This window comes from Pempheris klunzingeri, chromosome 11 (assembly GCF_042242105.1).
Source record: "Pempheris klunzingeri isolate RE-2024b chromosome 11, fPemKlu1.hap1, whole genome shotgun sequence".
Lineage (NCBI taxonomy): Eukaryota > Metazoa > Chordata > Actinopteri > Acropomatiformes > Pempheridae > Pempheris > Pempheris klunzingeri.
This window is the reverse complement of record NC_092022.1, coordinates 6,421,609-6,448,873: the sequence shown is the minus strand read 5'-3', so window position 1 is coordinate 6,448,873 and position 27,265 is coordinate 6,421,609. Positions and strand designations below refer to the sequence as shown.

Genomic DNA, 27,265 nt, shown 5'->3' with positions numbered 1-27,265 from the left:
AACTTTCTGTTTAGTGCTAACTAAGACACCTGTGTTTTTCCTACACAGACATCTTTAGCATGCTGATGTTAGCATTACAGTCAGTAGATCAATCATCTTTTAGTTGCCCTGCAGCACATTGACACGTCTGCGCTAACCCTGCTGTCAGTCCGGCCAGGTACAGACAGACAGATCAGTGGTGGGTACTAACATGATACATTTAGTTCATTACATGTCATTTTCTTCAGTAAATTGTACTTCAAAGACTCGTTGTTTGGCAGAATATTACTACAAATAGTACTACTTTTACTCAGGAGCATTTTCAGCAAAATACATGTACTTCCTCTCTGTAACATTGGCCTATAGTGTATATTGCTTTTACTCAATGTACCAAAATAGAACGAGAAGTCTTCATTTAGACAAAAACTCAGCACATTAGACCTTTTAAGAAAGCCTTTCTGTCCCATTTCAGTCATCCTGAGTCAATAAATGGCTGCAGTTACAGGACTAATAGTAACTGGCTGATGTTTTGACTCAGTGTAGAGAAGCAGGAATACATTTTATCCTAAAAAGAAGGAGACATGATCAGAAAATGAAATTAGCATTTTTATTAGTAGACATTTCCCCCGTTCATTAATCTACCAAGCTGTCCACAGATTGGATATGCCCCCCTTACAGTCCCCCACCTCAAAATAAAACATCTGGTACAATGTTCTCACCAAAAACTGTTTAAATACTATAAAAATAAATCAGTTGCACAAAATAATATGCCGTTTGCTTGTGATTACCTCTGTGCAGCACTTGTACACATATATAACATCGACAACCCAGTGATACAGTCAGAGAGGGAAGGAGGGTAAAATTCAACAGAAGACATTTTTATAGAAAGAACCAACACTCAAAGCAACATAAACCTAGATGTAGTTTCATGACAGAGCAGCAGTCTTGTGGCCCAAAGAGTCTGAATCAGCGCTGATGGACGTGGCCGTGTCTTATGTTTAGCCACCACTGGGACCATTTAACCAGCTGAAATGACTGTAATGCTGCTGCAGCAATGTGACCAGAGTTATGTTCACACCCCTCTGTGGTGGAGCAACTCGAGTAGTGTTTGTGTGATTGACTCTTTGTGACTTTTTTAAAATTACAAATCCATTTTGTGAGAATGAAAATAACTTTTTACATGTTAAGTTGATTCAGCCCACCTCCACTGTGAATTAGCGACTGTAGGTAATCTGACAAATGGAACGGCCACAGTAAAGTGTCCACGTGTTGAGCTGGTGAATGATGACCACTTCAAGCCCTGATTAGACGCTCTGCTCCTCTATAAATCAGTTCCTATTCGTGTTAGAATTAAAGAGAAACTGGATTAACTACATAAGCAAAAAAACAAAACAAAACTGACAACAGAATTTTTTTCATAAAAGCTCAAACATCATAAATAATACACATAAATTAAAAAAAAACAAAAAAAACAAGGGAATGAAGAAAGGGAAACTGACAAATCCAGGCACTAAGCATAACATGGAAATAAAATTTAAAAACAAACACAACGAAAAGTTGATGAACGCTGGTTGTAGTGCCAAGTAGTTCAACAAGTTAATATAATCCATTGGAACTGGAAATGATTATTATAAGAAAGACTAAGAAGGCAAAGTTAGCATTATTGTGAATTTCGCCGCCGTGGGACTGATAAAGGAATACCATATCTTATTATTTGGGGATACAAATGACTATTCAGGCTGTGTGTGTGTGTGTGTGTGTGTGTGTGTGTGTGTTGTTGGGGTGAGAGGGACGTTAAGCTCCTGTACAATAACAGATCAGACATGAAACTTCATGTTGAGGTGCCAGAGTTGCATAGAGTTGGTTATTGTGAAACACGCCGTAGTTCCTAAACGCACCGACGAAAATGTGATTTTAAAACTATTTTCTGAGGATCGCTCGATAGATTTTAAGGCTCAATAGATTTGTTGCACTTTCTCTGTCCAGTACGTTATTCAAAAGGGACGCATCCTTAAAGGTAACTAACCATATTCTCAACAACTGCTGTCAAAAAGTCACTTTCTCAGCGGTGCAGACTAGTCTGTAAAGTGAAGAGTGTTGTGGTGTGACAACAACCTGGTGAGCTGAGGGTCTTTTACACATGAATCTGTCACAAAGTCCTGATGTGATGAACCAGGGTTTTATATGAACGTCACAACACAACTTTAGACGAGTTGTATCTGATTCAACAAGAGCAAAGATAAGATAAGAGCATGAGGGGATGTTTCACTTTATTTAATCTTAGATCTCTAATTTAATCTGAAGCTGAAGAGTGTGAAGCTCTAATAAAACCGCGTATGTTTGAACACATTTATTTTAATATGATTTCAGCATACATGCTAAATCTATATACTGAAAGTTAAATCTTTCATATACGTTCCTGTCTGATAGTTTACTGCAGGTGCTTTGCTTGGTGTCCAGTCAACAGAATTTACATCCAACATCTGCATTTAGATCTCAGACCCAAAGCCTCAGCTGGAATCAACGGCAACAAAGTGAGAGTCAACCGTCTAAATATGAAGCTCCAGAGCAGCTTAAGTCTAAATATTAGTCATGACGTATCTCATGTCTGAGCCGCTTGGCTTAACGTGATCTAAAAGTGCAGAACGCACTGCGCGAAGGATGTCTATTCAAACGTTTCTGAACTTTAAGCTCTGAAACACTTGATAACTGTGTCAAACTATCAGCTGATGGTATGCCTGAGAAGGGTTGTCATCTCTTTTTGCGTGTTAACATTCATTGCAGTAGTTTTCACTTTCTTTTTATTCAAATCTTTTTGGGAATGAAACTCTCGACTTGCTGTTGGAATGTGGCAAGTCTCTCTTTGTTTACTACAATCAATATCAGAAGAAAACCAGCACATGGATGGATTATGAGACAACGGGCCCCTGAGCACGGGCCTGTATAGAGGAGAGCAACACCTAGACCGAAAGAGACACAAGAGGACGTTTTTGTCTTTTTTTTTTGTCTTTGTAGTCATTTTGCATCTTTTTGTAGTGCTTTTCTATCTCTGCAGTCATTCTGTGTCTTTGTAGTCATTTTGCATCTTTCTGTAGCTTTTTGAGTCTCAAATCTTGTCTCACGTCTCATTTTTGTGTGTCTCTGTAGTCATTTTACACACAATGCTTTGTATCCGTTTTGCGTCTGTAACAGTCGTTCTGTGTCTCTTTGATGGTAATTTTGACATTATGCCTCTGGGCCTGTGCCCCATAGGCCCCTTCAGTAATCCATTCATCCTCTAATACCCAATCAAACGCTGCAGGTTACATTGTATTACACTGACATGAATAATGTTTTCTTTTTTTCATGCTATGATGATAGTGGCATCAATAATAACAGGAATCTGACAGTGTGAACTCTCAAGTTTACATCATTCACACAGCAAATCCGCTCTATTTTGTAGTTAATATGGCTTTAAGTGTCTGTACATATTTATACACTCATTCACACCATGAATGTGCATGTATTGTCACTGTTGCCTACGTTTTTGACGCCATCACTGTTACCCCATGTAACGCAGGTGGTGGTTGTGTCTAATGTGGGAATTTAAAGTCCACTTAAAATGTCAGGATCGTTCTAAGAGTGTGAGGTCTATCGCTGTTGTCTGCTTTTTCAGGTGTGGATTTTGGTCAGCGGGGTGGTTCTGTGATAGCAGACCACTGTTCCTTAAATCTGATCATTCAGGTTAAAGCTCACACACCCTCCTGCAGTGCGATTGAGCAGGAGACTGAACCCTGACCTCTGACCCGCCTGTGGAGGGGGAGAACAGAAATGTGCCCTTAAAGTTTGCTTTGAACATGAGACTTTGTGCAATTGTGCAAATCCTGTTTTGAATATGAGTAAACCTCAGTTAGCAGCCAGCACAGTTAGCCAAGCCGCATAGTAACATTCAGTTCAGTGTTTCTTAAACTCTGGGTCTGAACTCCAGCTGCTCTGCATGTCCTTACAGAAACCCACACAGGATTGTTTATCATGCCGTATATTTCTACTGGAAGCAGAACCAACAGCATTCTAGCAGACAAACAGAAGCTACAGGCCAAGTGTTAAAACAACACTGTTACATGTCAAGGGGGGGGGGGGTCACCTCGGGCGTGCTCCATTCATTCATTCATTGGCGTCCTTGTCGGAGGGCACCAGATCCTAAATGGTTTCTTTTCTGACCCCAGATCTGGTCCCAGCTGCACATTCTGCCGTCAAGGAAACATCAATTTTCTAGTGGCTGTCTTGTTTTCTTTTCTTTTTTTTTTTTTTATGGTCAAAACTTAAGGTGGAGTAACAGTTGATACTAAATGTTTTAGGGTTATAACATGTGGACAGTCATGAGCTCACGCTTGCTTTGCTTTCGATTCGTTGTGACCAATTAAACCAACAGTGTTTCTTTCTAATTTTGTTTCTTAACGAGTACATTATCACCTGTATTTATATTTTGAGTGTTTAAAAGTCTCAACAAAAAAAAAAAGAATGCATGTCCTCAAAATCCATCTTCAGTCAAAGGAGCATTCACATCCCTGATTTCCCCATTGACTATTTGTCCGTCCACCCCCATAAATCCATCACTGTGATTATAATGTCTTATACATGTTATTTCTTACTCATTAATGACAAATGTGACTGTTTAAAATGTCGCTGTCCAGAGGCTTGGGAGGTGGTTCCTAGGAGGAGGGAGTCCGATTGTAAAGAACATTCAGAGTGGATGTGTGAGTTTGTGGGCCTTTATCTGTTGTTTGTCATGTACCAGCTCTCTGCCTCTAGGACTGGTCAGGGGTAAAATGGTTCTTGTGCTCTAAACGACGCCGGGGCAGAGAGATGGGAGACGTTTGCTGGTCGTTGCGTGATGAAATCACATGAGATGAGGAGAATAAGACTGAGGTGCAGCTGGTGTAAAAGCTTTTACACAACCGAAAAAAAAAAAAGACCTGAAGACTGAGTTGTCAAGCAGGCGGCTGTTGGAGAGAAGTGACCGCCATTCGGCTTCTCTGTGAGCCTTCCCAATCTGCGCTGGGTGTGTGTGTCGGTCAGTTTGGAGGTGATGACGACGATGAAGGCAGTGGAATGAAGAAGATGGGTAAGTGGATTCTTAACATTTCTCTCCATTTCATGACAGGCAGATCATTGCAGGCTATAGAGAAGGAAGAGGAGGATGAAGGAGAGCAGGCGATCAGTAGATGTCGGGCATGTCCTGGTAGTTCCTGTTGAAGTAGCCACCTGTGTAGAGCCAGCCTGGGGAGCCGGTGTACGGGTTGGTGCCCATCTGGAACCAGCTGAAAGACAGATTAAATGTCTGAACAACTGACCTGCTTCATGTGTCACACAATCCTAAAAAATTAACAAGGGCAAAAACATTTGGTTACTTTTGACGATGTATAATTTGGATTGTTTACCCTTTTATTTGTGAAATCACGTCAATTTTTTATTGTTTCATTTATATTGTATGATTATTAATTGATGATTATTTCATATTTATTATCTAATGTAACATTGTCCAGCCAAGGAAGTGAAATGTCTGTAAAGATGAACTAATCTACAGTGTGGATTTAAAACTGCCACATCAGATGTTAGAGGTAATTTAAGACCTAAATGTTATCTTCAAAATTCAGAATGGTGCTATAATCATGTGTATTCAATAATAAGAAATAGTCAAGATAAAGAACAACATCCTTAATCCATCATCCTGTTTTGTTATCTTTGTACCATTTGCATGCTTTATTGCACTGAAAGTTAATTTGCGTATGTCTCCTACCTAGTAGACCACTCTTCATCATTCTTGGCTCTCTCCTTTCTGGCAGCTCTCTGTTTCTCCTCCAGCCTCTCCTTCTCCTTACTGGCCTCATCTGCACACATGTACACACACACACACACAGATTAGCTCATGGATCAAGCAGAAGAGATCCGAGCTAGAATACATTTACAAATTCAAGGTAATCAAGTTGTTTGCATTTTGAAACACGAGCGACACGGAAATCCAGCAGGTGGCAGCACTGTCCTGTTATCGACATAGAAATAGAAAAGTCATAGAAATGCCAGCAAGACTGAAGTTTCTGCAGGACACTGCTGTTTTATTTCTCCTTATGTGTGTTTTTTGTTTTTGGTTGTTTTACAGATAACATTGATAAAATAAAAAATAATAATGACACTAAAATGAATAGAAAAAAATCTGCCAAAAAATTATTTTATATTCAGAACAATACTCCATTAAACACTGATGTAGGGCTTTTAAAATAAAATCACCCATGTTGCCATTTTCCATGGCTCTGATGTCAGGCCTGAAGCGACAGTCTGTGGGGGCCAAGTTGGCCTCCATGCCAGGCTCCAGCTCGTTGAGAGACATTGCAAAGTTGGTAAAGTTGTACATCTGAGGACAGAAGAGAAGAAATTATAAATGAAAGATACATATATTCATCTTGTATGACTTTTCTGCTCAACCCCTGAGTAAAATCAAAGAGTCTCAGCATTCTGTTGATTAAAATAGCTCACTGAGTGTGTTTTTGTTTTATGGGCTTCCATGACTGTGAGGCCGATAACAGAAAAGCTCCTACTCAAAGGTGAAGCGGTACAGTGTGTGATTTTCCCAGTGCATCTTTAATTTTTCTACCATAGTGGAGTGTGGCGGTCTGGAGTCTATCCTCCACAGTAGAGTGCTTCCTGGTATGACACAAACTGTCTCCTGGACTTCAGGCATGTCATCTGCATCATCATTCTCCGCTCCCTCCGGCTCCTCCTGGAAATAACACATTCCACTGTTACTCTGAAAATATGCAGTCAAAATGTTCAGGGGCAAATAAAGTTTTCCATGAAATTAAAAATGGCTTCATTTATACTACATCTACATACAGTTACCGTCTTTATCAGTTTATTAGTTTCTGTCACGATCTGTCTCGCTTCAATGGGCCTTTTCAAAACCACCGGGAAAGAAACACATTTTTTGCAGCTATTATGCTTCACTACAAATAACCAAGCAGACTAAAGCTGAATAGCTCAGCACCAACCTACCAACACAAGCCTGTTGGTTTACCTGGATAAGACCACACAGAGTGCTTTGGACACCAACAGGAAATCAAGAGAAAAAGAAAACAAATAAATGGGACTAACAGCAAAATCATGAGAGCAACAACTGCAAAAAACAAGCAATTCTACGATATTCAGAATCTGGATATAATATATATTTGAAGCAAAAACTTGAGCTTCCTTGAAAAACAGTAGATAGAAATTCTGATCTGATAACAAGGGTAAGGCTTTTATGACTCAGTGTTATACAACAATGCAATGTTGAAAGTAAATACAAGCAACAGATTTTTCTAACTTGTTCTCACATTTTTGTGCTTCTTGCCGTCTCCTTTCCTCTCTGACTTCTTGTGGGCCTCGTAGGTCTGAGGGTCGACACTCCACATGCACTCAGTCCACTTCCCATAGATGACACAGTGCTTCTTTTTACTGGACAGAGAGAAAGACAGACAGAAAACAGGAGGGAGGAGAGGGAGAGGAGGGAAAGAGGAAGTAGAAGAGGTTCAGGAGGAGGAGGAGGACCAAGATGGGGACAGCAGAGAGAGGAGAAAGCCAGGGGAGGACAAAATGGGAGAAGAAAGGAGCAGCACAAGGAGGAAGAAGAAAGGCAGGTAGAGAGGGAGGAGAGGAAATGTGGAAGAGGCGGAGCGAGTATAGAAGGAAAAGGAATAACTAGATTAGCATAGCAACTTTCTAAGCTTTAAATGCTATAAAACAATTGATGTAGCAACACAAGAGTGAACTAACTCTAACCTCTTATCCTGGATGTATCCCTCCACTTTGTGCAGCTCTTTGCCAAACATCCCACAGGACTTGAAATTCAACACACACTTGTCTCCAGTGCTGCGAGGGAAAGAGGAGAGAAGAGGAACCAGTTAGTGTCTCTTCACTAGCTTTGTTTTTCAAAATAATGGTGTTTTTTTTTTTTTTTTTAAATGGTGGTTATGCAATACAACCATCAGACAAACATCAAAGTTATCAAAGTTAACATATATCAGTTTGCTTTATTAGGTTCATATAAAAGATGTATGCTTCCAAGACTGAAGCTAAAGTCTCTCAAAAAGGCTTCTGGTTTTCAGGAGAAATTACATTGTTAGAGTATCATTAGTGTAATGTCATTGAACTTTAAACCAAATCAATCGAGCTTTCGTTGTTTTCCCATTCAAGGCACTTATCCAATCAGTGAAACAGTAAAGCTCGGTGCAGGTAAGCTGTGCTAGACTGTGACCTGACACAGCTCCCAGTGTGAATCTGTGCAATTGTGTGAACATGACACAGAGCGTGACAGAAGCAAGGATAATAAAGGCTTTGCAGAGGTTCCCTGGATAAATAAAGGTTTAAAAAGTGACTCTGTGGGTTGTTTCCCTGAGAAGGCAAACAAAGACTAAACACGCTGCAGTCTGAACACTGTGGCAGACTAGATGAAGGTGTTGGGCAGGAATACTTAACAGTTCTGAGAGCAACAGGTACCACAGTGTCGGTTTTACTGAACTTGACGGTGATTCCATTTCCTCTGCAAGAACTGAGAAGACTAAACCCTGGCCAGTCATGGGTGTGGACTGGAACTGTGTGAGAAGCTCAGTGATGTCGCATTTCCTGCTTTGCATCAATAAAGACCAATCACCTCCATGGAAAACTTAACTCCCTTTTAAATTACCTTATTTGTTTTATATTAGAATGAAAGAAAATGATTTGTCTGAAAAAGTAATTCATCAAGTAAACATGTCATACATTTGCTGGTTCCAGCCCCTACAATGTGAATATGTGCTGCCTTTCTTTGTTTTCTATCATATTTGCCTACAAATTATACACTGAAAAAAAAACAAAAAAAAAACACACACAATAAAAAACTAAACCTCCTGTGTATAGTTTACCTGTGATTTACTATTTCCACTGTGCCATATTGCTCTATCCATAGTTTGCCCAGGATGATGTTGTGCACACAGCAGTAAGGGTTACTCCATGTGTACGCCTCATTGTGCCTGGAGGAGAGGAGAGGAGAGGAGAGGAGAGGAGAGGAGAGGAGAGGAGAGGAGAGGAGAGGAGAGGATTACAAATGAGAAGAGAGTAGAGAAGATGAGGATCAATAAACTGTTATATGAACACACACACTCACACTCTCACACACAGTTTCACCAACATCTCTTTCGGACTAACTTGAGTAGCTCTAGTGTGATGGTCCCTTTAGGCTCAGCCTCGACGCTCTTGCCCCAGAACTTGAGTTTGGGGTAGATGGAGCCGTGGAAGACAAAGTCCCCTGCTAGGCTCTCTGCGTGGAAGGCACTGACCGGGGGATGATGGGATACCTGCTCCGATACCAGACGGAAACCCTGGTCCTCTCTGTAGAAGGCAGTGGAGCGGAGAGAATAAATGAACTGTTAAAATGGGGTGATCTTAAAAAGAGCTGTGTGTGCGTGTGTGTGTGTGTGTGTGTGTGTACCTGATGAGTTCATAGGTCTCTCCCAGCAGAGGGTTGAAGGGTTTTCCAGTTCTGTCCCACTGAGACGCAACTGCTGACACGGCAAAAGCAGCTACTGCCTAAAGACAAACAAGTTGGTTGATTGATCAGTGGATGTCATACAGACCTTCATGCCAAATTAAATTACTTAGATTTTTCTGATCTATATTATATAGCTCATGCATTTCTTTAATGACACTACCAGCACAACTATTTTCCTCCACTAATTGTTATTAACTGAGCAAGCCAGAGTCAAACCTGCAAAAAACAAAATTATCGAGTACTGATGGCTGAATGTTTTACCCAAGACAACTTAAGGACCATACAGTGATGCCTGGCTGGCTGTATGTGATAACTGAAGAAAGTACACTGCTGTTATCACTAATTCGTATGTGTTCTTCAATGTCCGTCATGTGTTCCACAGAGCTGTGTGTGTGTGTGTGTGTGTGTGTGTGTGTGTGGCTCCGACCTGCATGCGCTCTATGGAGTCGGACAGCGAGCAGGCTCTGTTGATGAGGTAAGTGTGTTCCATGTATTCTGTGATTCTCTGCAGGAAACTCAGAGGCTCGTTAAAGACGATGGGCATCGTGATCTTGGACAGCTCCTGTGAAAAGCACACGACATGAAGTTTGTACTTGAATCTGACGTTGGAGAGAATCTAAGAAATAACTTCACACAACATATTCTGGTAGCCATTTCTGTTCCGATGAATCCAACCAACGGAGGAAAATCTGTGGGTCCTTACCATTCCGATGCATTTCTTCAGGATACTCCAGATACTGACAGTATTTCTGGAAAACATGGGCGAAGGTAATGATGTCCTAAAAAAGAAAGAAAAGACAAGACAAGACACTGCATGAATGGAGAACATGCACAAATAAAACACACACAGCTTCACCAATACTTGATACTCAATACATGTTTTCTTGAAGGCTGCTCTCACCAACAAAAACCAACAACTTCCTATAAGTTTAAACACAGAGTCGGTTCTGTCTGTCCCAGTTATTGCCAGTCTTTCTAGAGTGAGTCTTTAGCACCCAAACAAAAACATTTCCGGAGATGATGGTGATTCAGAAATACAGACACACTCACACACACACACAAACAAACAGATGCAGGCTGTCAGTGTCAGTACCAATATTATCTGATCCAACAGAATGAAAACCAAGGCTGTAGATACACTGAGCATGTGCTCTGTCAGGTCTGGTAGCAGGCCTGAAGATACAAAAATGCTACATGCTGATGCTAGAATGAGAAAGAAAAAATATTCGCACTGAATGTCACATCATATTGTGCTGATTGTGTTCAAACAGAGAGAGACCAGAAAAGATTTGTTTGCAGAAAAGAGTCAAGGCTGGCTTTTCCCAGAATGACTCTAGTGGGAGTGAATGGAGAAGTGCTCATTTCCACTCTGTATGTCATCATTGCGATCAAATAAACATAATTTGACAGCATAAGTCAAATTCTTTTATGTGCGAGTAAACAAAGCCAGACCCCTGCTGACGGCAATAGAAACAGCTTCAATATTTTTCTCTTTTTCTGTTTCTTTTCATCTAACATTTGCAGACACGTAATCATGTACCACATCTAGACTAAAATATACCACACTACACTTCGGTAACGAAGCCAATAGTCCAGGTATTTAGCAGTATTTCTTGCTAAAATTCACTCCCTTTTCCTTTTTCCTGTACAAATGGCAGCTTACATTTCAGATTTTTTATTTTAGAAAAACATTTGTTTGAATGAATGTCAATGAGGGCAACTTGATAACGAAACAAAAAGTGCAAAACAAAGATCCAAAAAAATGCGGACAGGTTCAGTGGGTGGCTTGGTTACAATGAAGCATTCAGCCCTAATGCATAAGAGTTTTGACCCTGCCCAACACATTGCTTTGGTATCAGCCGGAGGCTTTCAATAGTTTCTAGACAAATACATGATACAACAACCAACAAACAAACATACACGTGGCAGGAATGCAGCAGTACCTGTGTTTCTTGATGCCATTCTCCTGTGGCACTGATCCGTTGTTCTTCTGACTGCTGCTGTCAAACACCAGTGCATCTTTGAAACTGGCCTCTGACACCCCTTCGTACGACTCGTCCGAATCCAGGCCTGAGGGACAGGACATAAGACATAAGGTGAAAGTGGCTATACCCAATTTTGCAGCAGCCAATGTCGAGTGCAGAATACCTGTTAACTCACCAGTGAAATAAAAAGAAACGGGATGGACAAATTAAGTCAAATAAAAAACTGGTTTTCTGATTAAATAGACACTTTGGCCTCTATGGTTTTTGCAGGTTGCTGCCTCCAATATGAATATTTTGTTTTTGCAAAATTCACCAATTGCCTGAAACACTGACTAACATCTTCTCTGACACAGCAGTGGGTCATTGGTAAGTGTACTTTTTTCTTAAATTCATGGTCAGGATTCCAGGCCCAACTAAATAATGGTAAAATACATATAAACTATCATGGTGAAGGCTTTATGAAACCATAGCAGCTTGTTCAAAAAGTTTCAATAGCTGCAACAAAATGCTGGAAATCAAGTAAAAAGCACCTGACATTGCATACAATGTGGAAAAAAATATTTCCTAAATTCAAAGCAAAATTAAAAAAGAATGACACATGATCAGGAGTTAAGAGACAAACTCTGCATAGCAACAAATTAGAGAAAGATTATATTGTCAACGTGCAAGACTGACCAGAATACCTCACTGAAAACCTGCCAGCTTGTAGGTGTGTCTTTTTAAGGCTGGTGTCTTTTGGCAGACAGATAATATATCTATTTCTGGTGATGTCAGTCTACTTTATATTTGTTGTAAATAACACTTCATTACTGTCTGACAACAGGAAATCTTCAAGTGACTGAATATTTTGCATAATGAAATTATATATAATTTCATTATATAATACACGCTGTTGTTGACCTACACCTGGATGCCAGAGCATGAACATGGCATGCGAATGTTTAGCGTTGCAGGGTGGAGTTGTGAACTCAAGGTGGGGCCTTAACAACACTTTCAAATAGACAAAATAGACATCATTTAGTAAACACACCTACTCGGCTGTCAGTAGGACGTCAAAGGTGCTTGGGTGTGTATTATTACCATATCAGGTAATCCATTTTAGATATAAAATATGAAGCAAAGGCCTCTCACATGAATATATAATATGGAAAGAACTAGATACTAAGAAAAATAACTAGATACTAAAGCCAGGCTGGAAGCCACCTGATGCTGATCACAGCTACCTCTGTGCACATGTACCAATGAATAATACATCTGCCCTGGTCTGCATCTGTCTCAGATTAGTAAGATGATCATAATAATGACACACCGTAGGAGTGAATATTTCATTCATATCTACATAGAAACAGCAACCTGCAAAGACATAACAATAGTGGCACAACAATGACTGTAAGTCACCATGGATGCCTTCGCAATATCACACAACAAGGATTCTACTGGCAGTAAAGTAACAAATACAATGAGGCTAACAATTGCTAAAAGGGAAGGACACCCTGCTTTGCCCTGCCCCTCAACCCTTCAACCCTTCAACCCTTCAACCCTTCAACCCTGCACCAAACATAAACACTCAAACTCAAATGCACATAAGGGGCTGGTAACTAGAATGTTTGTACTACCGCCGTCAAAACCCATGTTGTCTACGATCTCTTATTTCCCATTATTAAATCCCAGGATTTATAACTGTTCACATTAATACATGACCTTTACTAACATCACAAGCCCTGGAATGGAAGTCAAGCTATGCCTCTCATAGTAAATAGTCATTAGGACAAAGGAGGGACACAAGTCTCACACACAGCAACCTTAAATTTTTTAATTAGCTAATTTGTGGATATCAGACCTTTTTATAGCAACTCTAACATTAGCATGCATGGCATCCCATGAGTGTGTACTTGGAGGAATGCTTGTTTAATGCCTCCACAGTGGCAGAAATCTGAAACCACTTAAGATAAATCATATATAAAAGTCCCTCCTGACTTGGTGGTTGATTCATTTAACTGCCTCCCTCAAGAAGGAATATCAGATTAAATGTTAAGTGCTGACTTTGGGCGGTCACTACCCAAGTCCTTCACTTCTCTGCATCTGCTGGATAAAAACAAACAAATATGTAACACTGACAGCTTTTCCTCGGTCTATTTCTTTTTGTTTTTGCAAATACAATACAAAAACATACGCATGTGAACACAACACCGCTCTCACAGAATCCAGGGTGTTGCTAACATTACCGATCATGGCGGCAAGACATCAGACCTCTGAATTATTGAACTTATCATCAGACTAAGGCAGGTTAGGTTCCATTGGATGCTATTGTGCTTCTGTGATGGAGACAAAAAAACAAACCTCATAGGACTGACAGCCTATTGCTGAAAGAACAGAATCATAGTACCTAAAGACAAAAGCAGGCCCCTAATAAACGTAACCATTACATATACATATATCTGGTGTGTTTAGCCTAACTCTAACGATCTGCAGAATAGATTTTAATAGAAATTAGAAAGAGGACAGTGTGTGTTTGTGTGTCTGAGAAAGAAAATCTATCATTTCAGAGGACATTGACTTACATTCATTTCCTGGAGACTTAGCCTAACCATAACCACAACTCAACTAAACCGAACCCTTACATTAGTCTATATATAACCCTACCCTAACCTTAAATCAAGTCTTCACCCTATATTGTAATGGTTTGCAAACAGTTTGTCCCTAAAAGGAAGGCAAACCCTCATAATGTGACAGTGTAAACATGTTATGTTATGTGCCCATAACATGAGTAAAACACGGTTCACCCACACACCTGTGACGGCGTCGAAGAACTCATCCTCATTGCTCATCTTCTAGAGTCAAAGCCGACCAGTTGTTTGAGACAGATGTTCAACCTCTAGCACATGTTCCTTTTGGTGGCGGCCCCTCAGAGTTCCCCTGGAGGAGAGACCTGTCGTTCGAGGTCCCTCTGGATTATCACCAAGGCAACGGCACAATGGTCGTTCAATATCCAAGGAATGTCTCAGTGATTTGTGGCGGAGGGTTTGACCACTGAAGAATGTCACCAGGACACGTCAATCACAGCCCAGCCCCAGTTTGATTAACTGAAAGCTAATGGACAGCTGATCCAACTTCAGAGGTCAGTTTCAGTGTCTTTGGCTTTGCTGAGAGAAGCAAGATAGTGACCTGTGGAGACAAAAAAACAACAACAAGCTCTGAGTCTTTAGTTTCTGAGTTCACTCAAGAGTCATTTTTTACCATGAAGCCTGCGTTAACATGAGCCAAAGATGACACAGAGTGCTAAGGGTCATTCCCAGCTATCTAGGCTACCAGCTGAAAATCTGCTTTGTCTGGCTGAGCAACAAGCTTGTCTATCATGGCCCACTGAGTGCAAACAGAGAGTTTTCTAGTCTAGTGGTTACATAATCAGGACACCACTGTCACAGGCATTCTGGATCAGAGCCTGTCTCATTTTGTTGGACATTGAGGCTTTTCTTTTTAGTTTAGCAAGAATTGGCTGCTGTGCAAGAAATGTACATTTATCCCCTCACAATTAGACTAAATTCGCTTTATATAACATTCAGCTTGTGAGTGAACTGGCCTTAACAATGTTCAAATGACTCTCTCTCCATCCTGTTGAAAACCAGCAAGTAAAGGTGACAAGGTGATAATCAGTGAAGGTGGAGACACTCAACCAACAGGTTTATTTACTGTTTAATTACTCAAAAATTACACTGGGTGAGGTGATGCTAACACGTTAGTTAATGAGTATGTCGTTTGGAGGAAACCCCTTCACTGTCCCGGCAGCAGACCACATCATTCTGCTGTATAAAAAGGTCATTTTTATCTCTTAGTCTTGGTTTGGTTCTGTATCACTGCCACCTTCACCACAGTGTTCACCATGACACAGAATGTATCCACCTGTTTCTGTAAGCACTACAGCCCTCATTGCCTTACCTTAGTTAAACTACAAGGCATGAAACATTTTCATCACAATGACACTGCCCACATGGCAAATACCACAAATATTGATAACACACTGACTCATCGTTTGCAGCGGAAGCTCAGCAGTAGGCTAGACGGCATCGCACAGCAGGAGTCTCCTCTTTATTTAGCTATACTGTGTGTTACGGGTCTTTATCTACTTTAAGTCATACATGGCTCCATGGGTGTCGCAGCTACCTTTTAAAACAATTAGTTTAGACCCCCCCAGTGTTACCATGTTTTTACCATGTGCAAAATCTGTCCACTCATAATCAAATCCATTCTGCTTCTGATCAATTCAATTCTACACCACATTGTCACTGCTGCATTTAGAGGTCAACCCACAGGACGGACCGGACGGGTTCACTGATTAGAAACTATCATGGGTTTGGATGTGCGGTTCAAAAAGTGACATAACAGCGTTCAGAGTAGCCAAAGTGATTAATAACTTACAGAGACATTGTTAGCTTTGCTCCCTCTCTCTTCTCCTCTCTCTTAGAGGGCGCCGCAGCGCTCAGTCCTCATCTCTGTCCTCAGTCTTGACAATTGTGCCACTGTAATGGCGGTTTGCGTGTCAGTTGATTAACATATTTTTGCAGGTTTGGTGGTGCGTATTGGCTCTAAACGGGTGGGTGCAGGTATTAATAAACCCTGACTAGCACATGAGTAATACACACACATACACACAGCGAAATTGATTAATTACTGGAAATCAAAGCTTAGCATTTATCTAAATATTCATATTTTGGTCATTCATAAGAATCTATACTGGCTGACAGCAGTCTCACTGTTTTATTTTTAGCCAAAGTGTATAAGTATATATGAAGTAAGTATAAATAAAATATCAGTGACATGTATTATTATTCATCAAATTAATATATTAATCACTGAATCACTTTCTGTACTTTTAGCCTCTTATCTTCAAACATGTGAACTGGGACCGACCACTTCCTCTGGATGAAATTACAAAATGTACTCAGACATTTTCTCATGCTAGTATATCCAGATAAAATGATCAAACCACATATTGGAAGGCCCCAGAATACAGGAACTAACATCTACTCTATTAAGTTTGCACTGAATATCTGGACAGAAAGCTTTGTATTGATTTGTATGCAGATATTACCTGAACACTGATGCACTGAGCAGTTTTGTTAAATGAAAATAAAGGGTAAAGATATGTTCATAATTCCATTACTCACTGTATTTTGGTATGAATACTGAAACTGAGTATTGACACCAGCATAGCAAAATGTTCGGTGTAAAACTAATGTATTAACGGTGGTCATTGAAGACTGCATGGATTTTTATACTAACCAAGTGTTTGTCTGTAATATGTGGTTTGTTATTGCTTAGGTCTAATGAATACGTTTCATTAGTGTCCTTTCTCATCCCAGCTTCTGAAGATCAAAAGTTCCAGCTGAAATTGATGCATAAATATGCATAACATGCTTTGCAGACATATTTTTGCAAGCCTAGAAAGACATGAAGAAAAAGAAAAGAGGGAAAAGTTTATGCCTGAAATGAAATGTTGCTGAGCATTGTTGTGTCCATAACCTATTCTTTGCTTTGTCTACAGTTTTCTTGCCTTTTGGCTCCTCTAGTGTTTCTGACACTGGTCAAAACCAATCATCACATGATGTCCTGTGTGTTTACAGTGGCCATTACAAGGCGTAACCAATTAGTAGCTTACAGTAGTAACTGTGGACAAGATTACCAAATGTCATCTGCACTTGCTCTTCTATTCAAAATGTCTTTATGTCTTTATTCTTAAATGAATGGCTGCTGCTTTATGAGCAATACGCAGTTACCCTGGGGTAACACAGCGATGCAGTAAACACAGAGATCTTCTGTTTATAAGGTTATCAGAAGAGCAGCACAGAATTTTTACATACCTGCAGTGCAGCTGAATCCCAAAAGAGACCAATCATTTCATACAGTTCATTTCTGAGGGCTAATGGCTGAATCTCAGAGAAAACAGTATTTGTTCTCTCTTTCCCTTCCTCTTGCTCTGACTTTTTTACAACACTGGTTTTACCTTTGCCAGGTAACGCCTTCAGCACATAAATGAACTCTGGACCCAGCGTCTACAAATCGATAAGGTGGACAGAACAGATGACTGTTCGAAGAGCTAATTCAAAGTCCTACCTTGCATTTCGTTTTTGTGATTGTGTTTCCTATTAAATCTACACCTATGTGCTTTCAGCCAGATAAAATAAGATGTTTCTGACTTTGTTGTTTAAATGGATTTAGTACACGTGACAATCAAAGAAAAAAAAGATTTTAAAAAGGAGTTGACTGCTTATCCAGCCAGGAGATCTACACGATAGAGCCTGATATTTCCTGTGGCCTCCCATACTAATAATCCCACAAACCAGGGCACCGATGAGCAGTGCATTTTTAAAATCCAGATTGGACGAAATAGGACATTTTAACTGTCAAAAAGTGTGTCCTCTTGGTCTAAAGATACCCAAACTACTGCCTGCTTCCAAAAGGTAAGTCATCAGCTTGTGAATCAAAACATGACCAAGCCTTCAATTGTGATAACCCTTATCACACATATTTTTATGCATCAGTGCTTTCGTACTCAATGTTCTACTCTGTGAACATCACAACATTCAACATAAAACCGGAGGTCAATGCAACAGGTATCAACTTAAACCACTTAAAAATTAGCATGTAACAAGTGCTGATATTCTACTAATCTGCTGATTGTTTGCTATTTAAACGGCCGCATCATATCAGGCTAAACATTTTGGCAAGCCAACACAGAGCAATTTTATTTATGCCAAGTAAATACTGAAAGTCCCCTTAAAGAAGGTCATTCTGTAGCAGCTACTGAGACTCCATTTGACTTCTGAATAAAACCAGGACAAAATAATATTTCAACCTTGAACGTGGCATCTTGGAAACACTTTGCTAAGAAGCAACACAGCAGCACTGGATGACAGAAAACCACAAGATACCCGCCTGTATGTCTGTTAATAAAGCAAGTATGGTTCAAAATCTGCTTTGCATGAGTTATTACAGGCTCATCGCTTAGGCCACACTTTATAACCTTATTGCTGCTGAACTGTGGGATCCATTCATACCAAGAATAATGACGCTTTACTGAACCTTCCTTGTCATTGTTTAAAATCTAAAATCTACCCACATGCCTAACCCTAACCCTAACCCTAACCCCAATAAAACTCCTCACTGTGGGGGTAAACCAATGGGACTGCCATAACAGCACAGTGAGCGAGGGTTATAGCGACTGAGGCTGTACACAATACTATTAGTGCATTATTGGTTTGATGTCATCAAAAAGACAACAATAAATCACCATGTTTTGACCAGAAGGTGTCATAGTTGATAACTCTTTCCTACTTTGAAAGACAGGTTGACTGCTTTACATGACATTCACATTAATACGATGAATTATTAATCTCGGAAAGAAATTCACCAACATTTCCTGGTATGGCAGACTGCCTTGGTTACAAAGCACTACTTAGTGGCTACAGTTCACCAGCTCTCAAGTGGGAATCCCTCAGTACCCAGCCTGTAATTGATTTCTCACTGTATTAAAGCTATCTTAAACCTAATCTCATAACAAACTGCTTCCAGCTATGAGCCAAAACCACGCCTAGAAGTCACTACACAATTCATTTTTTGTATCAATAACAGGAAGTATTATGTTTCCAACAATGTCTTAAGTCCCTGTAGTCAACAGACTCCTGGCTCTTCTTTAAGACTGCTCTTTATTTAGAACTGCAGTCTTAAATCTGGTGCACACAGACGCTGTACAGATCAGTTCCTTCTGATTATGTGGTAACAACTGAGAAAAAGTATGACACCACTGGTTGAACTGCAGCCCTCAGGCTGTACTTGGCCTTTCTAGGATGTTAAACAGATTCTTCTCCTTTAAGTGTTTCTGAACTGTGGTCGGAAAGACACGCTCCACACGGAGTCCTAAATAATTAAGTTTGCATGTTTGAAACGAAACAGGAGCTGAGAACGGTGCAATATCTGGGAATGAATCTTGGTGTAGATGTTAATCTTAATTACTCTTCTGAATGCTGTGCTCTTGGCTATTAAATTAGTTCCTCTTTTATGATTTGTAGAGCAAATGTTTCTTTGCATCTCAAACCATCAACAACCACAGATGAAGGAGACGAAGGCAAAATTAAAGAACTTCAGTATCCCTGATAAGCCAAGATTATACCAGTTTTTATTTCTACTCACTAAATCTTGTTTTACATCAAACTGCATTTCACTAATGTTTTTAGTCATTTCACTTTCCCATTTCATAACCGTTCCATTAATTAAATAAATTCACATATTCTCACACAGACAGGCAGGCAGGCAGGCAGACAGAGAGCTTTCTGATTGGCTGCAAAAGGCTCTAAGATCATATTGCTCACTCTGTCCCAGACGCCTGTGAGCAGTTATGTAACCATGACAGACATGGCACCATACACACACCACAAACACACTCCTTCGTACATGGACAAAAGCTTATCTCATGTAACCTTGATTATTCCATTAGATACACACACAAAAACAGAGAAACATGCGTCTGGCATGATGGCTTCAGAGATAAAGTTTTGTAAAAGAAAAGGTAAATGCAGCCTCACTTTGGTCATATTAACTTTTCTTTAATCTTGAGGTTTCCTGCCCTTAATTCATTTAACACATAACTGCTGACTACAGTCTCAACAGTTCATCTTTTGCTAGCCTAATCTCCTAAAACCAGGAATATCAATTATAAATGATGTTGTATCACCTAAAACAGTGGCCATAAAATTTTTTTTTCAGCCAATAATGGAAAAAATGCTCAGAGTTATGTTGCTGCTCTCATATTTAGTCAAAATAAGCATTAGAGTGTGCTGCATTTATTTCACATTAGCGTTGTTAAAGTTAGAAGTAATGAGACCCAGCATCAAACAGTAGTCTGAGTTCAATCCAAAATAACACAAAGTATCATGACACTCACTTCAGATGGAAGAATTAGACAAATAATTTTGGTCGAGATGCATTTCGTAAATAGAGATACTGATATTCCCTTTAAGACACATCTAGAAATGTTTTTTATGAGGTTATAACAGAGCAGACAACGAACTAATCCTAAAATGTGAGACTTTTTTTCTTTTAAAACAAGCAAATGACCAAGAGTATCAAGTATGCGACCAAGTATTTTTATACTCTTTACTCCTGATGTTTGACAGCTGACAAAGGTTGGGTCGGGAGAATAAGTACATTATAGCTTTTAGTTAACAATATTGTTGTGCTGCAATTGTTTACACCAGACTTTAAATCTCACTAGGCCATGTACATGTCTATTCTAGAGTTTAGACCACTAAACAGTACAGATAACACCAGTCATGTTGAGGACCCTCGACATGAGCCTCATCTTTTTATTTTTAGGTAATACCAAAGCTTGTTACCATAGCAACACTCGTGTCAAACTTTCCAGTGGCATATTACCTCATTCAAAACCTTAAAGACAAACCTACCGAAGTGGCTGTTCCATTCATAAGTCCAGCGTACAGATACTAGCCTAGCAACGTCCCTCTGCGCTGTCCTCCGAGGGCTGACAAAAACATCCAAAGCCGCAGGGACACGAAGAGAGAGGACCAGACACAGACGGAGGGAGAGAGGCGAGGAGGAAGAAATTAAGAGACGAGAGCTGTTGCCATGCGAGACGGCACCCAGCACTGAGCAATGATACAGCACACACAGACCTCCTTTCCTGTCTTTCCACACACCTTCCTCAATAGGTAACACACCTCTACCGACTGTGAAATACATACCACAAGCCAGTTTTTCTCTCTCTCTCTCTCACACACACACACACACACACACGGGTAAACTGGGAGCATTTACTATGTAAAAAGGGAAACAATTCAAGTTACCTGAAACAAACACAGCTTTGATGGGGCTCAGTGACCATCTTTTGTCTCATCTAGTTCCTGTGAACAAACAACTGATCCTTTTCCACTGCAGAAAATTTTCCAGGAGCTTCTCAACTGAACTCAACGTTTTCTGCATTACGACTGTAGTTTCTGCTGCCTAGGTGGGACTTTCTGATGGAGCAGGAATCATCGAGGAGCGGTCTGTTGTGCTGAGCATCACTGACTGGTCAAACACAATCTTTCAGACTGCAACAACTAATGTACAGTGGTCACTAGTATCAATACTGGGACACTGTAATGATATCAATATTTGTCCAACCTCCTGATTAGCCTAGAAAATAAGAAAGAGAAATAAGAGCAAGCTAGCAAAGCTTTATTTGCTCATAGTTTTATTGCAGTTGAATGAAGGAGGAAAGTAACCAGCAAAACTAAAAAAAAAGTGTCTTTGGAGACACGTGTCTTGCCTGTCAGTCATTTTCAATTCTGACTGATGTCTTGTGTGAAAAAACGATTTAATTTATGTTTCCACTGTGTCTGGAGAACCATGAATACTTGACAATTGAGACATGAGACAACATGAGACAAAGGAACTATTATAGCCTATAGTTCAGTCCAGTTCCTGAGGCTGCTTAGTTTCTGGGACTGCTTGATCAAAACGGGTCAGATGACAAGCATCACACACACAAACACACTGGAATGGATTTTATGGCATCCATAAAATCTGCAACAAATAGCTGTCAAAAATCAGAAAAAAGCCTACTGCTCTTTGTTTTCCAACATCAATGCACTCAGGTAGCTTCACTGTGCTCTAAACGGGCACGTTTTTCACTAGAAGTTGTTTCTCAGGCACACATTTTGCAGAGACCTTGTGTCGTTTGATTAAAATCTACCAAGCGAGTGCTTTAGGCCATAGCTAGAAGATTACGATTTTGATGAAGGGAATGGATGTTTGATCTGCCAATCCAAAAGAGGAGGAGGTAGGATGTGACTGCAGCCTGAGTGTCAACGTTAGGAACAAGAAGCACAGACGGGCCACTGTGTCATAGGGAGTCCAACACAGAGCAGCATTTAGCTTTGGGTGCTGTCTGTGCACTAATATGTGCAGAAAAGAAAATGAGGAGCAGGAGTGGACTTTGGAGGACAGAATCGATGGGGAGGGAAGTGTTTTTTTTGTTGTAATGCTCGACATAAACAGCTGTAAGGTCAAAGGTACAGTCAGACAACAAACTGATGCAGATAATAAAAAAAATCTAATTATGAAATAGCGAAAGAAAAGACTCCCTGTTTTCACCTCAACAACACAATGCAACACCTTGACTATGTAGGAAAAAAAACAGGAAACCATGGCTGGCTCATGCTCTATCACAGCAATATGGGCTTAAGTAAAGTTCATCTCTTTATCTTTCAGGAGGTTACAACATCCTCTAATGTGTGTCATCTGTAGTAGGACGCATCAGTGCTGTCTGAGGGAAGGGAAATGGAAATACAGATCACAAGACCATTAACAAAAGAGAGTTTAAATGTCAATAGCCCACAAACGATGTTTTATTATGAGTATGACCACAAGTACAAAATCAAATTCAGTCGACCTACATCACAAGACTAACCATGTCGGAGCACATCCAGTGACTGGAGCAACTTGGAGGAAATAAGTGCTAACGTTAACAACATCTATCCTGGTCTGCAGAGGGACGACTTGCACGGCTGGCTACATTAACAACCACTCAGCAGAATGGAAATAAAACTCAAAGGTAGAGCAGCAATATACTGCACCTAATCAGCTTAAATCACACACTGGTGCAGCTGGAAAAAAATGATAAATGAGAAGGTGTGACGGAGCTACAAAACTCATGAGAAGCAAGTGAGGGCTGCGAATTGGACGCCTGAACAAAGGCAGAATATGTACCATTGGTAATTGGTTAACTGTGATCTAACTTGTAATCTCATTCAGTCTCTTTATTTCCAATTTTTTTTTTTTTTTTATACAATCGCTCAATAAAACATGTCCAGAGACAGTCAGAAAGAGACTGGTGTAACTTCCAGATTGTATCAGTCATTCAGCTCAGGAAGCAAATCACAAAAGGGAAACGCTATCCCACCCTAACAGTTAGATTTCAGCCATTTAGCTGGCACTCCTACCCAAAAGTAGCTTTAAAGTCAAAGAACTTTAAGTCACTGTTCTCTGAAACCAAACACAGCCAATCTAATGTATTTATTAATACATAATAAATATTATACAATATTAGCAAGGAAGGGAAATTAACATAAATGCCATCACAACTACACTAACAAAAACTTTCCATGAGGTAAACGAATGGCATTAAGACAATAAGAAGAATTCTGTAGTTAAAACTCCCAGTTTTAGCATCTTAACTTAACACTTAACAATACTTAACAATAATCACCTGAAAACAAGACAACACACAACACAGTCGCCTATTTTTGTTTCTTTGTGTTACATTTGTTTGAGAATTAGGCTTAATCCACGTGCAGGGGACAATCCTAACGTGTTCCCTGAGTGTGCAGCTGCCTCTGACTGAAGTGATGAGTCTGGCCTCTTCATGTTCCTCCTGCCAGAACTCAGTGTAAACCCTATGGGAACACAGCACTGTCTCATTCTGAGCAGGATGCTGAGCACACAATCTCTCTCTGTCTCACACACACACACACACACACACACACACACACACACACACACACAAACCACCATTCAGTGTTGTGTGAGTCAGCACGTTCCAGTGATACCTGCTAGGAAGTAAAACCTGCTAGGATGAGTCTTCCTTTCACACAGGTTTATCGAAAGACTGCTCAGCACCTTGCCTCGAAACCTCTGCCAAGTGTCCACCCTTAACAACAAACACTGACACTCCTAACCGAGCACTGGTGTGCTGGAGTGAGACTGATTCAGCTGGGAAAATCTGGTTTGGCTGGATTTTTGCTTCTGAGTCGAGGTTATCAGGAGGCCAAGATACACTTTCATTTCATTGGATATCCTCATCAACAAATCGTGTTTACATTCTTTCTGTCAGTGTGTGCAGCAGCGTAACTTTGCCAGATGACAGAATACCTTGTGGTCTAGTGTTACTGAAAAGGAGATCATTGCCATGCCCTTCCTCAGCTTGCTAATATGAGAAGGGTTTGTTGATGTTGTCTTCGCTATCAGTAAACAAGTACAGGAAAGAATGAAGAAAAAACAAAAAGCAAACCAAGCTGTCCAATCGCACTTCTTGCAGCCTGCACATGCCCCCCCCCCCCCCCCCCCAAACGCTGACATCCACAGTAGTTACAAATAATGCAGTTAAAGGATAGAACATCAGCTGCAGCAGCAACTGTGGCCCAGATACAAACATGTAGACACCACACACAGCCCAGCTATAGAAATAAATGCACCTTTAGAGAGAAACAGGAATAACACAGAATGAATGGCTGATTTGATCTGACAAATACCAGCTGCAAATTATTAACAGATAAATATCTATATATTACTTATCATCACCACTACTGGCCAATATTGACGGATATAATGGTGTATCCATAGTAGACTTGTTGTCACACTTTGTCCCTGCTGACCAACATACACTTCCTATGACTGAGACAATCAAAGCAGAGCAAAACAATACAATGGCTGTGTATGAGGCATGCTCCTGATTGGCTTACTGTTACCCTGCTCTATTATAAATTATACATACAGTATTGTTTCTCTGTTGCCTGGATGGTTGCCTAGACTGGCGTTAGCTCAACTTTGCCTCATCAGGCAACACACTGCAGATATAAGATGAACAAAAAGAATATTAAGCTCATAGTTATGAAGATCCACTGTACGATTGAGAAAGTGGGTGAGCAACCTGTGACTGTCTTTATATTAAAAGCTTCACACAGAGGCTGAATGTAATTAATTTTCCACATCTAATTCTTCGCCAAAAGATCAAAGAATGAAATCAAATCCAAAAACTACAACTTCTGTGCGAAAATAATTCATGTCTCTACTGGCATGGCATCTTCTGCAGTGTGTGTTGGTGGTGCCATCACTGTGACGCTCCTCTCGAATGTGTTGAAACCTGGCTTTTAGGACATGCCTTGCAAAATCTCCTTCCTGTTCACTTAAATTTAACCGCAGAACTCAAACATGCATATTGCATAACTGAACTATCTCTTAAGGTGTTCACAGAGCAAACACTTAACTAGGCAACCATTGAATCAACAAACCAGGACCTGCCTCAACTGTGCATATGCCTCTCTCTGCTGCTCTGCCGAGCGGAAGGCGGTCTGCTGGTACAGTGTGATGCTCCTCTCTCAAATGGAGACCATCGCCATAGCAACTAACTAAGGGAGTAATTAGGGCACCTTAAAGAGGAAGACACATAACAAAATGACAACAGCTGTAATTCCAGAGAGAACGGGCTGATGTCTCGTGTAATGTAGCAATAAAATCAGCAGGTGTGTGCGTCTTCCTGAGGACCCCTCGGAAATCAAAACTACAACAAAAAAAAAATGTAACTGTAATTTCTCCAAGACTGGAAAATCCATCATAAGATCTTTAACACCAGGTAGTATAATATATACAGTATGAGTGCAGAGAAACACAGCATCCCACTCATTTATTGTGAAAAAACATGTCTATCTATTGCAACTAACTATTGTTATTTATTTTATATATATTTGTTTTCAAATGATCAATCAACTACTCTAGGAAAATGTCATTTGTGCTTAACATGCATCAGTCCAGAAACTATTTTTACTGATTAATCTACAAACCATTAAAATGCAATGTCCTGTCAATGTTAACAGCACACATATATCTCACACATGTCCATGTACCATACCAAAGTTTGTCTGCATTTCTGTCCTACTGTAATGCACTGTTCCCAAGCCGTAGCCAAAACATTTTCGATACACAAACCATGAGATTGGTATGTGTCTAAACTGACTGAGTCTTAGTGTAAGCACTTTTTCCCCCAGCATCATCACAATCAGAGGTCTGTTGATGCAGCAATACAACATGTGCCTCTGAGGGATATATTTATCAGACAGAGCAGACAAACAGCCTGCTGTGTCAGTGCAAACCTTGGTGTCAGTGACCTACAGCACGGCAACATAAAAAGACAGCGCTTTGTTTAGTCTGTCCTGTGAGATGATGGAGGCAGTGAGGAGCCACACCGGAACTGGGGCATTCCCACTGATAAGAGCCACTGCTGACCCAGGTGTTCATTTACAAACCCTTCTTGCACAAAGGAATATTTCACATTGTGCCCTCCTCACATATCCTTGTGTCTTTGTGTGTCTCCCTCACATCTCACCTTGGGCAGATTTCAAATGACAGTCGCATCACCATCATACCAGACAACGTACCAGTACTGCTAATAAAACATTAGAAAGAGCTAGCAGTAGTTAGGAATAAGTAACTAAAGTCAAACTGTGTGTTGTTAATAATAACTTCATGTCCAACTCGCTCATGAGTGCCAAGCAGAACCCATCCCAAATGCTAAGCTACCGTCAACTGCTTGCTAACGCTAGCATGCAAAATTTAAACTTAATTAACCTCAGCCGACATTTTTTAGTGAGAGCAAGGTAATTAAATAAGCATTTTGGGTGCTGTTTATCCTTAAAAACACACATCAAGCCAACAGCTCCAACTCCGACAGGACGTCAGGGGGCTTTTTGACAGCTAGCATTAACGTTAGCGGGCGGGTTGAGGGAAGAAAAAAAGGTGGCTGCTAGCTAGCCATCTTCCCCATATGCAAAAGGTTAAAGTAGCATTTGCAGGCGTTAAAACACAACAGGAGAACACAGACAGGGGCAGTGAAATGTATGTCGCCTTACCTCGGCGGGCTGTGCAGGGTGGATGTTTTGACAGGTCCAGAGAGATGAGCAGGAATTTAGTGTGCAGCCTCGGATTGACACAG

General features: G+C 40.4%; 1 protein-coding gene across 4 annotated transcripts; it reads right to left on the bottom strand.

Moving 5' to 3' along the window:
• Positions 1–572: 572 nt before the first annotated feature.
• On the bottom strand, positions 573–27,265 carry LOC139209230 (oxysterol-binding protein-related protein 2-like). Of its 4 annotated transcripts, none has more exons than XM_070838863.1 (14): positions 27,183–27,265; positions 14,297–14,670; positions 11,464–11,590; positions 10,224–10,299; positions 9,948–10,082; positions 9,461–9,558; positions 9,178–9,360; positions 8,895–9,002; positions 7,774–7,863; positions 7,329–7,449; positions 6,611–6,736; positions 6,247–6,370; positions 5,759–5,849; positions 573–5,279 (listed from the first exon to the last, which is right to left on the bottom strand). In XM_070838863.1, exons 2-14 carry the CDS (start codon positions 14,331–14,333, stop codon positions 5,177–5,179), a joined length of 1,419 nt encoding a protein of 472 aa, XP_070694964.1. In that variant the 5' UTR covers positions 14,334–14,670; positions 27,183–27,265; the 3' UTR covers positions 573–5,176. The 4 variants fall into 4 exon arrangements, with proteins under 4 accessions (XP_070694964.1, XP_070694967.1, XP_070694966.1 ...); XM_070838866.1 differs by having other exon boundaries at positions 6,611–6,733; XM_070838865.1 differs by lacking the exon at positions 27,183–27,265 and adding an exon at positions 20,964–21,150.

What these genes read in the sequence shown, in the direction of transcription:
- LOC139209230 (XM_070838863.1), bottom strand. Translation starts at nt 14,333, where the DNA reads ATGAGCAATGAGGATGAGTTCTTCGACGCCGTCACAG. An exon ending in ACGGCAAGAAGCACAAAAAT is followed by an intron (nt 6,737 to 7,328) that starts GTGAGAACAAGT and finishes TGTTATTTCCAG; the next exon opens with GAGGAGCCGGAGGGAGCGGA. An exon ending in GATGAAGAGTGGTCTACTAG is followed by an intron (nt 5,280 to 5,758) that starts GTAGGAGACATA and finishes TCTGTCTTTCAG; the next exon opens with CTGGTTCCAGATGGGCACCA.